Genomic DNA, 16,541 nt, shown 5'->3' on the forward strand with positions numbered 1-16,541 from the left:
CCTCACAATAAAAGCAATATCCGTAAATTCATGCTTAATGACACCCGGATGCATACAGACAAACACAACAGCAGTGTAGAATCCCACAAGTGTCTTTCTTAGCAACCATAGATTGAAAGAGAATTACCACTGTGCTGCACTTACTGTAAATCTACACACATATAAGCGCATATATACACTGATGTTTCTTACAAGTCACAATAAAGCCCATTTTTGCTGCTGCTGTCGTGTTGTTTGTTATATTTGTTTAGAAAAGAGGTGCCTCTCTCATCTTTAGGTCTTAGGATTCGTGTATTCAACTTCTCACTGAAGCTGCTCACCTGCCTGCTGTACATCATCCGAGTGGCAACAGACAACCCTGGTCAGGGCGCCAGCACCAATCACACCGCAGGACAGCAAAACTCTCCCAGTGGCAACAACAAGTGGTTTGTTCACACTGAGAGAAAAGTGTCTAAGTAAAGATTTATTTAAAGCGCCCAGGAGTGTCTCAACAACTGGTGGTGGAGGATGTATTCAGATCCTTTATGCGAGTAAAAGTACTAATACCACACTGTAAAAATAAAGTACAAGTCTTGCATGTCTCTTATTATTGCTCGTGCATTAATGCATGCATTCTACTGTTGTAGTTGGTTGAGGTGGAGCTCAACAGTTTTTATTTATAGTTTATATTTAATAGTTTTATTTTCTTGATTAACAGATTCATCGTTTGGTATCTAAAATTCTGAAAATAGTGAGAAATGCTATCACAATTACACAGAGCCCAATAGTACAAACCTCATTTAGAAATGTATTAAATTATTAAAATAATGAAAAAGAATAGCAGCCAATCCTCACATTTGAGAAGCTAGAATCATGAAATGTTTTTGCATGAAAAATTCAATGATTATTAAAATAGCTGCATATAATTTTTTTTTTCAATTGACTTATCTTTTCAGCTGTACTTGTACATTTTCATATCGTCATTAGCTGCCTAATAATTGTAGTAATGAAGACAAAAGTACAATATTTCCCCCTGTAGAGTAGAAAGTATCATGAAATGGAAATACTCAGGTAAATTACAAGCAAATTTGTACTTAAGTACAGTACTTGAGTATCGGTATCACTTCTCAACATACAAAGTAAAGTCAACAACAGAAAAACTAACAATAGTACAATTATGGATAAAACCTTAAAAGAAAAAAGTAGAGATAAAATATTAAAACAATAATATAGAGTGGTACAAGGAGACAGTTGAAACACAGATGTTTTGACTGTGTTGCTCTTCATTGCTTACAGGCGAGCGTGAAGAGACTGCTTCACTGGGTTAAATCAGCATGTATAAAACCTAATGAAAAACACTGCTTAAAGTCTGTATACTTTTCTCTTAATCTTACCATCATCACTTTTCTGCAGTGTTGACTGTCCGTGGAACGGATCAGTGCAGGACAGAGAAATTAACTGGTAAGCAGCAGAAAGTGTGATTTCTGTTTACAGGGACAAATCAATAGAAAAAGATTATGTAGACACTGGTAAGAGGGTTCTCTTTCGCTATCTCCTGCACTCACCTTATCAGTTTACTTGGCATGAGATGAGTGTTTATATTATGTGATCAATGTTAATTGGACAGATTGTCATATCTATTATCTCTTTTACTCTATTAATACCCATCCAAAGATCTTAGATATATAGCTTAGTTTGACTGTTTATCTCTCGCTGATGGTATAAAAACAGATAGCAATGTCTTTCTTCTCTAGTGTTGAGGATATTTATTTTTAACTGTTAATAAAAGAGCTGCTCTTGTATGCACCATCTGACAGGGGTTTGATCTTCTGGGTGGATAGAAAGGTGCCTGTGTGGGCCATTCAAGTAAGTACATGTACAGAGAAGAATAACAATTAAATTAAATAAGCAAAACCTTTATAAACTGAAGTCTATGAATGGGGTTGAAATATTTGAAAAATCAAATATGCTTGACCATCCAAACAATTGTGAAAACACTGAATACATGAGTTTGTGTTTATTATTTCCTGTGCACAGGTAATTGTGGCCATCATTAGTTTCCTGGAGACTATGTTACTGATGTATCTGAGCTACAAGGTAACGCACAATATTTGTCTACAATATTTATTGCTCTATGGTCCCTATGGAGTCTCCGCTGTACCCCCTACCAGGTCATTCTCTACTGGCCTAAATATGTGTAACCATCTTATTAGATGTTAAACTCTAATGCTACATAAGTCATGTTGTAATACTTTCTAAAGGGGAGACAGTCAGTTTGTCTGAAACAAAATGAAGCTAATCTTAAACTTAGCTTGCCTAGGAGAAGGACGACAGAGTTCGGCCTTATCAAGGCAGCTGTGTCAGTCTAGTCATCCAAACATACAGAGAGGAGAGACAGTGTAACTCATTGCTGTGGAGAGTCACACGCTGTGAGCTTTGGCTTACTTTAGCTCTGCAAATGACCCTAACTTGACCTGGGGAAACTCTGTGATATTACCCTTAAAGAAGGAAAATCACTTCATAACACAGACTTGAAGCACATCAGTATGATTACAAAATACAGGCTGTACAAAAGCCAGTACAGTCTGTGAGACTGACAATCTATAAGTGGTGTAATTAGCCCAAGTCATTTGTCACAGCTACATTAAGACAGACTGTAATTACAGGATCTTGTTGAGGTGAAGGATTAAGTGTTTGTGGAAAGTGACAGACTACAATTAATATATAAATGTAGTCTGTCTGCAGTGACTCACTGTCTATTGTGTGCTTGTAGGTAAAACTGTTAAAAAGTCTGTGCATGTTTTTTAATTTCAGGGGAACATTTGGGAGCAGATATTCCAGGTGTCCTTCCTTTTGGAGATGATCAACACAGTTCCCTTCATCATTACGGTAAAACATTTACCACAACTGAAATACTCATTATCCTATTATCCATAACTATTTCCCTCTAGTTAACCACCTACTTGTTTAACTTTGCTTTTAACCGAGGAAATGTTTACTCTGTTTTGTTTTTGTTTTTGTTCAAATTCTTACAATGCTAGCCTTTGGCGATCCACTAACTTTTCTACCAGCATCACCATCAGCTTTTAATTTGTCCAATAGTAGTTTATCACCAATACCTGCAAAACTAACATTCCCATCACCCTCAGCTGTACTTTGTGTTAAGTGCTAATTAGCATTGCAAACACGCTAATCTAAGATGGCAAACATAGTAAACAGTATCCCAGCTTAGCATGTTAACATTGTCACTGTGAGTGTGTTACAGTAGCATGCTGACATTTAGCTCAAAACGCCGCTGTGTCTCAGCCTCACAAAATTGCAGGCTTAACTGTCGACTCTTATTTGACTTCATATTCACACAGTGTTAGCCTTTGTGAATAAAAGCCATACAAAAGTATTGTAAGTCAGACTGAGTTACATGGGCACAGAATTATACAGAATTTGAAGACATACCTCTGCACCACAGTCATTTTGGGTTTTAAAACGTTAGATAATAAAAGCAGGTTATAATTTATTTACTTTTTTTTTTTAACGGGTTAAGCATTTAGGCCACAATGCATACAGTTTTTCCCATTGGTGTGCAGTTTTTAATGTGTGATTAACATGGTTGAAGAAAGGTTTAACTCAGAAATGTTATCCACTAGTAAGTTGAAGTTTCTCACTTTCTCCTCAGATCTTCTGGCCCTCAATAAGGAACATCTTCATTCCCGTGTTTCTCAACTGCTGGTTGGCCAAGTGTGCTTTGGAGAACATGATCGTGAGTCAACAGCTTTAGCTTAACTGTTTCTGTTCTTGACTTGTTTTTAATGAACATTTAATGACTTTAAGGCAAGACGCTCTGAGTCACACTATGCTGGGTCAGCTGACTAATTCATACAGGCCTTCATGCTCACAGTCATTCATACTGCGGCTGCAACAACACATCCTTCTCCTGCTTTGGTTCTGCTCTGAGTGTGTGCACCCTGGAGGGCTTCCACTGGGGGATCATTTGCAATCATCTCAGCATTTTATCATGTTGTTCTCTATTTCATGCTGCTTGGCTGTATTTCTGCAGCAGGAAGCATCCAATAGTAGAACCATAATGCCATACCCATTTGTAATAAACAGCTCAACTAATGATGTGAGAACTGAACTGACATCAGTGATCATAGAAAACTTTTGATAGATGCAAGTTGATGCCTTTATTTCATATGAGCTGAGTTTGTAGCTTCAAATGTTCTTTGTGCTGTTGTTATTGGGTAGAATGATGTCCACAGAGCAATCCAGAGGACCAACTCAGCCATGTTCAACCAGGTCCTCATTCTCATCTGTACCCTGCTCTGCCTGGTCTTCACTGGGTGAGGCTGCAGTTTGTAAGGTCCTTCTGTCATTCTTTAGTGTGAACAACTATTTAGGTTGCATTTGATGTTTCATTATATATACATATATAATATATTCATATAAACACCTCTCTGACGCAATCTCAGCAAGAGCTGTATGTTTTAAGCTTTATAGGTTGCAGAGCTTTTGTATTATATTGCATTGCATTGGAGACATGTCTATAATAGTGGATGGCTTGATGGATTCAATGTTGATAGCGCTTTATCTTGAATACTCAAAGAATTTCGAGGTGAAGGGGAAACTCACCTCAACTACCACCAATGTTTAGCACCCACCTTGACGATGCACAGGAGCCATTTTAAGCCAAAGCGTTTACCACAGAGCAGCTTGACGTGGAGAGGGAGGGGAAACATAGAGCTAATTACACAGTGATTAGCCAGCTAACATCAGATAGCAAAACCAATTTCAGCATCATGAAAGCAACAAGGACAATTGTTAAATGTTGGTGAAACTTTCCTTTTCGGGTCCATAAATTCTTAATAATTTTTAAGGAAGTTTCCTGGAAAGAAAGACTCATGTCATTTGGTACTAATAAAAGAGAAAACGAGCAGGATCAGTTGGTTCACTTTCAATTAATTCAAAATCCTAAGATAGCATAACTCTGGGACTTAGTTAGTTCACTGCAGGCCAGTTGAACAGGAAAAAGTGTGACATTAGTCTACAAGCAAACAGACAATTTTCATAATAATAGACATTTATTTGAGTTTAAAAAGAACAACATTGTAACTGTAATTAGTACCAAATTACATAATTCTTTATATGAAACTTTCAAGAAATATTAGTAAATAATGGACCTGTAAATAAAATAAAGGGAATTGATAAACCTGTGTGATGTTGAGAATAAAATAAGCTAGCAAAAATAAAAATAATAGTAAAAATGAATCAAGTTTTAAGTTATTTTATCAAGTGACTGTCAGTAGAGGAAGTCAAATCAATAAAATTGCTGCCAAATAGCAGAAACAAAAGAAAAAAAAGAGAAAGGTTTTATTTTTCCAGCTGATTAAGCTTTAAAAATGTGTTTTCAATGCATTTAAATGATATAAATAACTGTATTATTTATTGATATATCCCATTAAACTTTTGACTGAGTTCATTGTGTTTCTTTGTATACATGGTTTGTCTAACCTGCTCTACACAGCACATGTGGAATCCAGCACCTGGAGCGAGCGGGCAAAAATCTCACCCTCTTCAATTCCTTCTACTTCTGCATTGTCACCTTCTCAACTGTGGGCTTTGGAGACGTCACTCCCCGCATATGGCCCTCCCAGCTCCTGGTGGTCATCATGATCTGTGTGGCTCTGGTGGTGCTACCTCTGCAGGTAGGAAGGTGTCGAAATAATCTTTGGCAAATTCTGAATGTTCCTCTGTGAGTTCTAGTTTCACTCAGCTTGTTGTGTGTCAGTTTGAGGAGCTGATGTACCTGTGGATGGAGAGACAGAAGTCTGGAGGGAATTATAGCCGCCACAGAGCGCAGACAGAGAAACACGTAGTGCTGTGTGTCAGTGCACTAAAGATAGACTTGCTCATGGATTTCCTCAATGAATTCTACGCCCATCCTAGACTGCAGGTACCAAACAACACAAAATAAGCACATGCATTTTTATACTCCAGGGTATACATATAGGATGTGATAATGGTCTCCGTGGTGTATTTCAAATTATATATAAAGGGGAACATACTTATTGTGATTATATGACAGTAACTGAGACACTTAAGGACATTTGTAGCTAGATTTTATGACTTCCACATGTTTCTTAATGCGTTAAAGTAGTTCTTGTGTAATCTTGAAGGATTACTATGTGGTGATCCTGTGCCCAAGTGAAATGGACCTCCAAGTGCGGAGAGTGCTGCAGATCCCTTTGTGGTCACAAAGGGTCATCTATCTGCAAGGATCTGTTCTCAAAGACCAGGACCTGCTAAGAGCCAAGTAAGTGACAGATCCTAAAAAACCTCTGAGCCCAGAGAAGGACGACTTTCTACAGTTATGATGGATTCACAAACTGTTGGGGGCGCTATAAGTAAACATCACCACGGTTCTAGGAATGGCAATGTCTATTTATAATCTGTTTATCAGTCTTTCGGCTTGTTTACCAACTGGTCCAGACTAAAATATCTCAACGACAAAATTACCATGAAATTAGTGTAGACTTTTATGGTTTGTAGAGGATGAGGCCCACTGACTTTGGTGATCCCCCAAATCCAATAAATACTATTTTTAATATATTCTGGATATTCTGTATAAAGGTGATCTAACAAAATAATTACAGAAGTATTGATAATAAGACTTCTACCAATGAAGCAATATTAGATGTCTCGTAATAAATTATTAATTAATAATTTGTGCCTGCCTGTTGCCTCAGGGAGGACCCTAAAGTAAGCAGTGAATAATGGTGTATGGATTGGAAATCTCACCACCTTGTCAAAAGATTTTTAAAAAAATTATTTAATTAAAAACAGACTTTCGATACAGGCCTCACTGAGCTGCCTGTGTGGCTGCACACTCTTTGTCTTGTTGCTGAGACCCTGTGTGGCTGACAAAGACTTTTCTTTACCACACAAATCCAGCTGTTCTGAGAAATTACACTGATTTGTCTAATTGCTAAAATTGCCATAATTGAAGGTGAAACAAATCATCTGTTTTTGCTATCTCCATTGATAATAGGTCTCAGTTCAGTTCAATCTTTATTGCAGCTTTAATGTCCCTTAAGGGGAAATTAGATTTACAATAGAGGGCTAAAAACAGAAAACAAGCAAACATACATGAGACATGGGACATTAAAAAAACCCAAAGCCGTTACAGTGTACAACATCTGTTTGTTCGTTCGAAGGTACTCTGACAGCTGAGATTGTAGCCTCACCACCATAAAGTGCTTCTGAGCAGTGCACTCAATAGCTCAGGCTCAGTGCAAATTTAGAGCATTTATTGCCATTTAGGTGCAAAGGAAATTTTTCCCAGAGGGGAGAAGAACAACTAATTTCTCCAAGAGTGGGTAGTCAGAGCTGGCTGTGATGGTTTGCATAATTTATAGGGTTTTTGCACTTAAGTTTACTTAAATCAAATTGTCTATAGTGATTTATTTTATATTTTGCATTTTGGCCAGGTATTGATAATTGCCATAAACCACCAGTAGGATATGAATCTCTATTGTCCTTCCGTTCCTTAATGTCGACCAGATATTCTCTCATTCCTATCTCAGTAAATAGGCTTGTCAGAGCTTTCTCATATTCTGACTACACTATAATTATTCATTCAAGCTATACCCATTTTTTTTGAGACTCATTCTTCTGATAATTTTAACTCATGAAAGTGTTTTGAATGAGACTATGTGGGAAAAAATGTACACTGATGAAAAAAAATTTAAATACTGCTGTCAATCTGTCCAGTTTATTTATCAAATGCATGTCTCAAAGTACTTTACAGAGATATAACCAAGCTTAAGGGTAAATCCAACTGATTTTACATATACAGGACAGTTTATTTGTCATTGCCAATGTGTGGCTCTGGATCAGTTTTCTCAAGTGAAAGAATATAACCCTGCCGATATCCTCAGACACCCTGCATTACCAAGGAAAGTTAAATCAAGGGCAACTTGGTTGAAGAACTGGAAGATGTTTTGCTTCTAATCCAAGAGACTTCTTCACTGAAAAAGACTGTTTGGATGAGAGGCCTTTTGGAGGAGAGGCGAAACGTCTTCCAGTCTCTTTAACCAAGTCAAGTTACCCTTTATTTAACCTTCCTTGGATAACTATGACCTGGACTAAGAATCTTCACATCCTGCATTAACAGGAACTAAAAGCAAAGATATCTACACCTCTCCTGCTTCAATTTGACCATTCTTTGAGTCCCCCAAAATGTATAAAAGTGCAATAATAAAACAACAAAAAGCAAAGATATAAAAAACACGATAGTCCAACACTTATACCATCTCACACCAAACAAGTATTACTTTGATAAAATCGGTTATATCTTCACTGTATACATTTGGCAGGCTTGTGATAGAGCAATTAGAAGTAGAGGACTGGGTGTGTGTGGAGCTTACATCCTGCATCTGGCACCATTTCAAATCCTCCCACACTTGTTTTGCAGTCTGCACTCTCCCGACTGTGTTAATCGTATGCAAAAACAGTTCCACCTTCACAGTACATATACAGTGCAGAGCATTTTAGGTTAATCTTGTGTGTTTGTCTATATGCAGGCAATTTAATATTGAATGAAAGGATGTTGCTGTTGTCTCTTACTCTGACTGGTCAAAGTTAATTTCAGTAGAGTTTTGATTGGCTTACTCTTCTGTGGCAGGATTTGTATTTTTACCCCAGCTGTTTTGTATGACTTTGTTCTGTGATTTGCCAACTTGCCTCGCTGCTGCAGAATGGATGACGCAGAGGCTTGTTTCATTCTAAGCAGTCGTAACGAGGTGGATCGCATGGCTGCGGTAAGAACAACAATAATGAATGAACTCTTTGCCACAATGCATTATCAGTTATGAGTTGTTGTTTATTTGTTTGTCATTAATGCTGTCAGTCATGAAGACAATTACTAATTAATTAAATATAGTAATGTGAAAATGCAACTCTTTGAATGTTTTCCTTCAGGACCATCAGACCATCCTGAGAGCCTGGGCAGTAAAGGATTTTGCTCCAAATTGTCCCCTTTATGTCCAGATACTCAAACCTGAAAATAAGTTCCATGTAAAATTTGCAGGTGAGAGTTTCCAAACAATTATTCCCTTTCTGGCCGAGAGTTAGATGAGATATTTGCTTCCACTCTCTACTTATCACCACTCTGCCACTTATGTCTGTCCGTTAAAGCTAAAATAATCAGTATTCTTATATTATGATCACATTACTACTTGTAGCCTATATGAAATGGGTCACTCGTAGTAATAATCCCTCCGAGAACTATTACCAAATCTGCACTTTCCCCAGCTCTACCGAATCTGTTGCACTATAACTGTGCATGCAGACCAAACGTGACTTTAATCCACACGTTGCTTTCTTCTCGGGGGTTTCATTGCCCTACTACTACTGCTGAGTGTCGCGATAATGCGAATAAACACAACCCGCGATTACTACAGCAGTATGAACCCAAAACAAACATTCTGCTGTTTGTTTAAATAAATTAAATTGCAATAATTGCCGAAATAACTATAACATGATGCTGATTTTACTTTTAAAATGTTTGTTTTCTGAATGGAGTTCAGATCGGTCAGGGCTATGCTTTGCTAACGTGTTCACAGTAAAGTACAACTATAGCTGGAATCATTAACAGTCACAAATTTTCTGAATTCAGGCATTCTGGAAGAGTTAGCAACTTGGTGAACAAAGTGGAGCACTTAGCTGCTAAAGAGCCAGATGTTTCCCTCAGGTGTTGGTGGAGACAAAAACAGAGTTAAAAGGAGAGTGAATATTGGACTTACATTCATCAGACAGCCAGAAATATGACTCCAAATGAAGGATATGTTGCTTTGTATTTGACATAGGCAACTGTTTGCTAACAAGTTTGCTTTCTAGAAGAAAAAAGGTGAAAATGTATCAGTTTTGTGTTTACAGCTTGTTCTGCTTCTCCCGATTGGCCAAGAAATGGACAAGCATAAAAAATGAGGCTAGAGCTGGGAGTCAGCTTAGTTTAGATTAGCATAAAAAATGGGGAAACAACTAGCCTCGCTTTATCCAAAGGCAACAAAACCTGCCTACCGTCACCTCAAAATCTCCCTAATTTATAGGTTATATGTTGTTTGTTTCAATTCAATTGTACATATATAGCACCAATTTATAACAGACGTGTAGACATTGTACTTGTCATATAGAGCAGGTCTAGGTCTTTTATTATTTTCAGAAACCCAACAATTTGCACCATGAACAAGCACTTGGCGACAACGGCAAAGAAAAACTGCCTTTTTAACATGCAGAAACCTCAGAACCTAGACTCAGGGTGAGCGGCCAAATGCCTCAGCTGGTTGGGTTGAGAGGGGTGGGGGGGGGGGGGGGGGTGAGCTGGAAGAACGAGAACACACTGTAGCCCTATGCAAGTTCCACAAAAAGATGTAAAATAATAGTAATGGTAGCGGTAATAACACAAATATCAATAGAACTCAGATACAGCTCTGGAGGAAGAAATACCTACAGAAAGTGATAGGAGGAGAGACGAGAAAGCACAAAACTAAGGGAGAGGGAAGAAGTCAAGTTAGTGACTGTTAGGAGGACAGAGGAAGTCACTGCATGTGTAATCCATTTCAGAAACATAAATGTTTAAACTACAAGTTGTGGTTTTACAATGAGTTAGTTGCTTTAACTCTCTCTGGGCACGTTTACTTTCTTGTTGCTATGCAACCAGGAAATCACTAATAGCAGGTACCTCTACACAGCTTGTCATTTTTACACTGTGATCTTTCTAAGGATTAAGCAAACAAGATATAATCTGTTAATCAGCGTGCTTCAGAGGTAGTAGGTGTGTTTTCAAACTTTGGTGAAAGCTACTCTACCTTAAGATAAGATAAACTTACACTAGAGCTTTATCTAACACTTGGCCAGAAAGCCAATAAGCACAACTACTAACTTGTAATATTTGTATTCCAGCCCCTATGATCATCTCATTTTCTTCTTTTCAGATCATGTTGTGTGTGAAGAGGAGTTTAAATATGCCATGTTGGCTCTCAACTGTGTGTGTCCAGCCACCTCCACTTTGGTCACGCTCCTTGTTCACACCTCCCGCGGACGGTCAGTCATCTTACATAACCAGGGCCCTCCTCAGGTTTTTTTTATTTCTCCTTAGTGTGATTGCAAAGTTCAAATTTCTTCACATGTTCATGGTCTTGTATACAGCTTCCATGGAACTGGCACAGAGAGGTGAATATGCCCAAGTAAAGACAAACGTCTTGGGTCCTTTTGGAAAACGTCAGGCAGTAAAGTAATGCAGTGCATTAAAACAAAAAAAAAGAGAACAGGCGGAACACACAGTAAATGGATTTTCTGGGATGTGTGCTCTGTGTGAAAAGCTCTTCGGTGGAAAATGATTTTTCACAGCATGCAAACAGATCACTTTTAAAAGCTGATGCCAGTGACTGAGAGGAACCACATTCAAGGGGAATCAATGGGCTATAGAGCACTTACTGTGTTCCTGAAAACTCTTTAGAAAGCAAAGCTTTGTGCATTTGTGTTAGATAAAGGTCTTGGGGCTTTAAGATTGCACACACCAGCCACAAATGTGTATGAATGTGTATTATACTTGTCTAAATCTGTATGAGGGAGTGTGTTTATGAAAAGGTGCATTTTATGTGTACATTTGCATTGCATGAGTGGGCGTCTCTGGGTGCACGAGCAGATCACAAAGGATGTTCGGTGGGGAAATACGTTTAAAAGGGGGATACTGATGATAATGATCATATTGTTTTTGTCTTTTATGATGAATTGCAGTATGGAATCCAGAAAGTGTGAAATACCATGTATAAGTCATCTTATGTAAACTTGAATAACACTCAGTATCAAGAAAAAAGCATGTAAACTGCTACGTCCCTTGGGGTTGTTCTGAGCATCTCTCCTAGCCCATTAAACAACAATTACAGAAATTACTGTAAGCCATTACAAAGGCCATATTAGAGCCAAGCTGACTGACAGACAGATTGGTCAAGCTCTCTGCTTTCACCAGAGAACCCAGGAGACCCAGCACACCCCTAAGGGTCTGAAGGTATGTGGAAGACGAGATGGAGAGTTCTGCGAATGACGTTAATGATTGTTCCTGAATAGATGTTCTCAAAAGCTGGGTTTCACTGTTCAGACTTTGTCAAGACTACATGAATAATAGCATATGTGGTAAAAGAAATCTGATTTACTGATCCGTTATATGTTTGATTGTATTTCCCGTGAATGAATGCAGAGAAGGACAACAGTCTCCAGAGCAGTGGCAGAGGATGTACGGATGTTGCTCCGGCAACGAGGTCTACCACATCCGACTGTCTGACAGCAAGTTCTTTGGAGAGTATAATGGCAAAAGCTTCACATACGCCTCCTTTCATGCTCACAAGAAGTGAGTTGACATGTCAGCTAAAGCATGTCCTTGTCAGATGCTGACAAGTTGAAAATGTACCAAACCATTTGCAGAGGTTGTTACATATTTGTTCCTGCTCGTTCTTTGACCTAGTATCATCTTCTATAATCAAGGCTCTCAAGTTTTATCAAACGTTTGGAGTGAGTGTGTTAGAGGAGGAGCCACTCAAATATTTGCAGCAGTGGCCAATTCTCTCAACCTTTTAGTAGCAGTTAAATTTGACCTCTAGTTCATAATTGACACAAACAATAGAAATTAGAACAATAAGTAAAAGAGAAAAGTCATCTTCTCTCTCTCTCTCTCTCTCTCTCTCTCTATATATATATATATTTTATTTTTTTTTTTTTTTATTATATACTTGTACCCAAACGAGCCCACTGAACAGCAATACTGTACACATACCTACAGTAGGCTGTGTGTGTAAGTAGGCTACACATTTCAGCTTATGAATGGTGTTTTGTGTTGTAATTGTTTGTTGCACATTTTAATGCCTTGATGACAGGGGTAGGGGGCTCCCACTTGAAGCACTGTGGCCATATTCATCATGATGGATAATAGCTTTCTGTACAGAGCCAAAATATCTCTAGTCCTTTTCTTAGTTTCAGTTAGCCAAAGCTAAGGCCAGTGGTGGACACTAACAAAGTAATACTGTACTAAACAAGGTATTTGTACTGAACTTGAGTATTTTTGTTTTCATGCCACTTTCTGCTTCTATTCCACATCTCAAAGGGAAATATTGTACTTTTTATTTATCTGTCAGCTTCAGTTACTAGGTACTTTAAAAAATAAGCTTTTTACACACAAAACATATGAAGAGTTTAAAAACAGTTTATACAAGTCCAGCTATTAGAATTACATCAGTTAGGCTAATTGACAGAAATTGAATTGGCAACTGCTTTGGTATTAGTCATTTTTTATGTAAAAACATTTCATGGCTCCAGCTTCACAAACGTGAAGATTTGCTCCTATAGTATTTACAGTGAGGTATTGGTAGGGCTACTTTTATTTTTTTAAAGGATCTGAATAGGCCTAAGTTAGGCTTACTTTGCTCACCACTGGCTAAAAAAGCCAAAGCTGCTGGTTGCAAAGAGGTTGGAGAGGTTTCTGCCGCTCTCACTATCTTTGATCACAGCCTATGGGTCACAGGCAAGTGATTTCGCCCAGGAATCGTAAAATCAAAATGCGGTAAAATAAAAAATAAATAAACCTACAGTTACCGCATCCATCAGGTCTTGCGCTACCAACTTCCACTCCCTGTGTGCGCGTGCATCCATGTTACCTGGTGACGAACGTGCTTGCAGCGGGATCACGGAGTTTACCCGGAAACAACACATTTTAATTTCTGATCGGCTTAAGGGCTCTGGCATTCATTAGGCTACAGAGAAAGCTATGAACTCAGCACAAAAATGATCGTCCATTAATTTAATATAGCGGCACGACTTAGAGGACGTTACCTCTTAACTTCTCAGCGTGAGAAATACAAGGTGTGTCATGTGAACTGGCTGTGTTGCACGGTGAAAGCGTGAGGCTTGAGAGCCCTGTCTATAATGAAGTACAGCAGCAGTGCACTGCTGTTCTTTTGCCTTAGTTTGATACACATTGTGTGCAGATAAATAAATGTGAAAAGAACATCAACTTTTTTGATCATAATGTAGGTTCTATTGGTTAAAACAGTTTTTCAGCTCACTGCTACATAGGTTAGCTAAGCCTATCATAAAGACTGAAAACAAGGGGAAACAGCTCATCTTAATTTGGTTCTGTCTGAATGTAATAAAATCTGGTGCAATTAACACATTGGACCTCAAGTTGAACAACATTTTTTATTTTTATAGAGTTATGCGCAAAATAGTGTAACTATTTTGACATTTTGAGAAATGCGCTTTCTTGACGAGAGTTAGATGAGAAGACATCACTGTGATGTCTGTATGCTATATGGTATAACTAGCAGCTTAGTAGCTTAGTTTGGAAAAAAAGATGGGAAACAGTGGGAAACAGCTAGTCTGGCACCTTCTCAAAATAACAAATTACACCTAACAGCACCTATATAGCGCACCAATTGACACATTATATCTTGTTTAATTCATTAAAAACCCACAGTGTAAAAACGCCTATTTGTGGTTTTAGAAAGGGTAACATGCCAGACCATTTCTTGTCCGACTTGTCCTCATCTTATAATCATCGTGAGGTTGCCAGGCATATAATGTGTTAATTAGTAAGCTTTAGAGATGTTGGTGGACAAAGCCGAGCTAGCTGTTTCCACTTGTCTCCTTTCTTTATGCTAAGCTAACTCTCAGCAAGAAAGCAAATACCATTAAGTGTATTTCCCAAAATATCGAACAATTCCTTTAGGCCTCAAGTATGAATTCTGAGCTATGAAGTACTGTCTTTTTATGACTTTAAATGTAATGACAAGACTCTACTGTCAGACATTTTCTTCAAGTGCATGCTAACAGCAGGTATGCGACGTGCAGGTACGGCGTGTGTCTGATCGGTATAAAGAGGGAAGACAACAAGAGCATTCTGCTGAACCCTGGCCCACGCCACATCATGGCTGCCACAGACACCTGCTACTACATCAACATCACCAAGGAGGAGAACTCAGCCTTCATCTTCAACCAGGAGGAGAGGAAGGGCCGCACTGCTGGGGGAATCTATGACGGACCCTCACAGCTTCCTGTGCACAGCATCATCGCTAGCATGGGTGAGTGTCATGAACTGCTCTTTTTAATGAAGGGGGTCTGAAAGGTATTGAGGAATTTGGATTGACTGTGGAGACGCTGTTTCATTATGTGTGATTTAAAGCTCAGGTGAATATAATTTACAGGCACTGTTGCCATGGATCTTCAGAATACGAGTCCACCTGACACCTCAGGGGGTAGACTGGTCCCACCTACAGTAAATGGAACAGGGAGCCGCCGGCCGAGCATCGCTCCAGTTCAGGAGATCGCAGACTCCTCCTCAATACTGCCATGTGACCTCCTCAGTGACCAATCAGAGGATGACTCCGTTTTCACAGATGAGAAAGGCCACTCATCTACTGAGTAAGGTTTCTGTTTCTCTGTGTGTAAAAGAATGCAGATAATTTAAATACCTAAACACAAGGAAACAGAGAAAATAACACAGGCTATTATATAGTTTACAAAATGTTATATGCAGCAGTGGAAAGAGTGCTCAAATGTCCTACTCAAGCATAAGTGTGAAACCGAAGTTAACTTAAATATTACTCAGGTAGAAGCTAAAGTTCCTGTGCTTATAAGCTTTCGTAAGTAAAAGTACAAATTACTTTGAGCAAAAGTTACTTATTAGTCTCCTAGTATTAATAAATTATAGATAGGTTGTCTGTGTCTTCCAGTAATGGAGTGAGGAAAGTAAAATTTGATATATTCAAACTTTTAGTTGAGTATTTCTGTTATATGGTACTTTATACTCCTTCTTCACTGTTTTATAATCATATCACCTACACAGGAGGCAATTTTTCTGCACAACTATACTTTTGATACTTTTAAGTATATCTATATCAGTACTTTTATTTAAGACTTTGAATTCAGGACTTTTGCAAGTAATGGGGTGTATTTATATTGTGCCATTGCTACATTTACTTACTGTAAGTAAAAAAAAAACACTGGTGCTGTACTACTTTCACATACTTTTGCTTAAATTGAACGTATATGTAGGTAATGTTCTGACATGTATCTTAAATCAGATTGTGCCACTTTTGTATAAACTTGTTTTTTGTTTTTGTATAAAGTCAAACTGGCTTTTAGTTCTACAGCAGGCTTCAGTTAATTAATGTTGCATTAATGTTATATTTAATTATTTCAAATAATTAAAACCACAGTAATTTAATATATGCTAAACCTGCAATATGCTAATTAAGCAAACAATCATACATAATCAAAATGAGTTGAGTTTCTTTGCTATTATGCAACCTCCCAAAATATCAAACCAAAGCTAAACAAAATATTTACCCATACTTACCTGTTAGCATTCTGTAAATAGTTTACCCAGCATGCAGTTGAACCTGCTGATTTCCAAGGTAACATGAATAAATGAGTGAATTCTACATATTGTGAAAATGACCTCTAAATGTTCTCTTAACTTCCAAACGACTATTGAAATGCTAGAAGCCATTTTTTTC

At 38.1% G+C, this 16,541-nt stretch overlaps 1 protein-coding gene across 6 annotated transcripts in view; it reads left to right on the forward strand.

Moving 5' to 3' along the window:
* The window catches only part of kcnt1 (potassium channel, subfamily T, member 1), a 44,864-nt gene that overhangs the window by 19,803 nt on the left and 8,520 nt on the right, over nucleotides 1-16,541 (forward strand). For all 6 annotated transcript variants that reach the window (XM_038733998.1, XM_038734000.1, XM_038733999.1 and 3 more), the window contains 16 exons: nucleotides 278-425; nucleotides 1,393-1,440; nucleotides 1,797-1,845; nucleotides 2,017-2,076; nucleotides 2,794-2,868; nucleotides 3,653-3,736; nucleotides 4,222-4,316; nucleotides 5,498-5,678; nucleotides 5,762-5,926; nucleotides 6,150-6,286; nucleotides 8,729-8,792; nucleotides 8,953-9,061; nucleotides 10,968-11,076; nucleotides 12,233-12,382; nucleotides 14,875-15,104; nucleotides 15,228-15,444. In XM_038733998.1, coding sequence (XP_038589926.1) covers nucleotides 278-425; nucleotides 1,393-1,440; nucleotides 1,797-1,845; nucleotides 2,017-2,076; nucleotides 2,794-2,868; nucleotides 3,653-3,736; nucleotides 4,222-4,316; nucleotides 5,498-5,678; nucleotides 5,762-5,926; nucleotides 6,150-6,286; nucleotides 8,729-8,792; nucleotides 8,953-9,061; nucleotides 10,968-11,076; nucleotides 12,233-12,382; nucleotides 14,875-15,104; nucleotides 15,228-15,444 — 1,921 coding nt within the window. The remainder of the gene's footprint in view (nucleotides 1-277; nucleotides 426-1,392; nucleotides 1,441-1,796; nucleotides 1,846-2,016; nucleotides 2,077-2,793; nucleotides 2,869-3,652; nucleotides 3,737-4,221; nucleotides 4,317-5,497; nucleotides 5,679-5,761; nucleotides 5,927-6,149; nucleotides 6,287-8,728; nucleotides 8,793-8,952; nucleotides 9,062-10,967; nucleotides 11,077-12,232; nucleotides 12,383-14,874; nucleotides 15,105-15,227; nucleotides 15,445-16,541) is intronic.

This window comes from Micropterus salmoides, unplaced genomic scaffold, assembly GCF_014851395.1.
Source record: "Micropterus salmoides isolate LMB-PRFRI ecotype aquatic unplaced genomic scaffold, ASM1485139v1 Ms_hic_scaffold_20, whole genome shotgun sequence".
Lineage (NCBI taxonomy): Eukaryota > Metazoa > Chordata > Actinopteri > Centrarchiformes > Centrarchidae > Micropterus > Micropterus salmoides.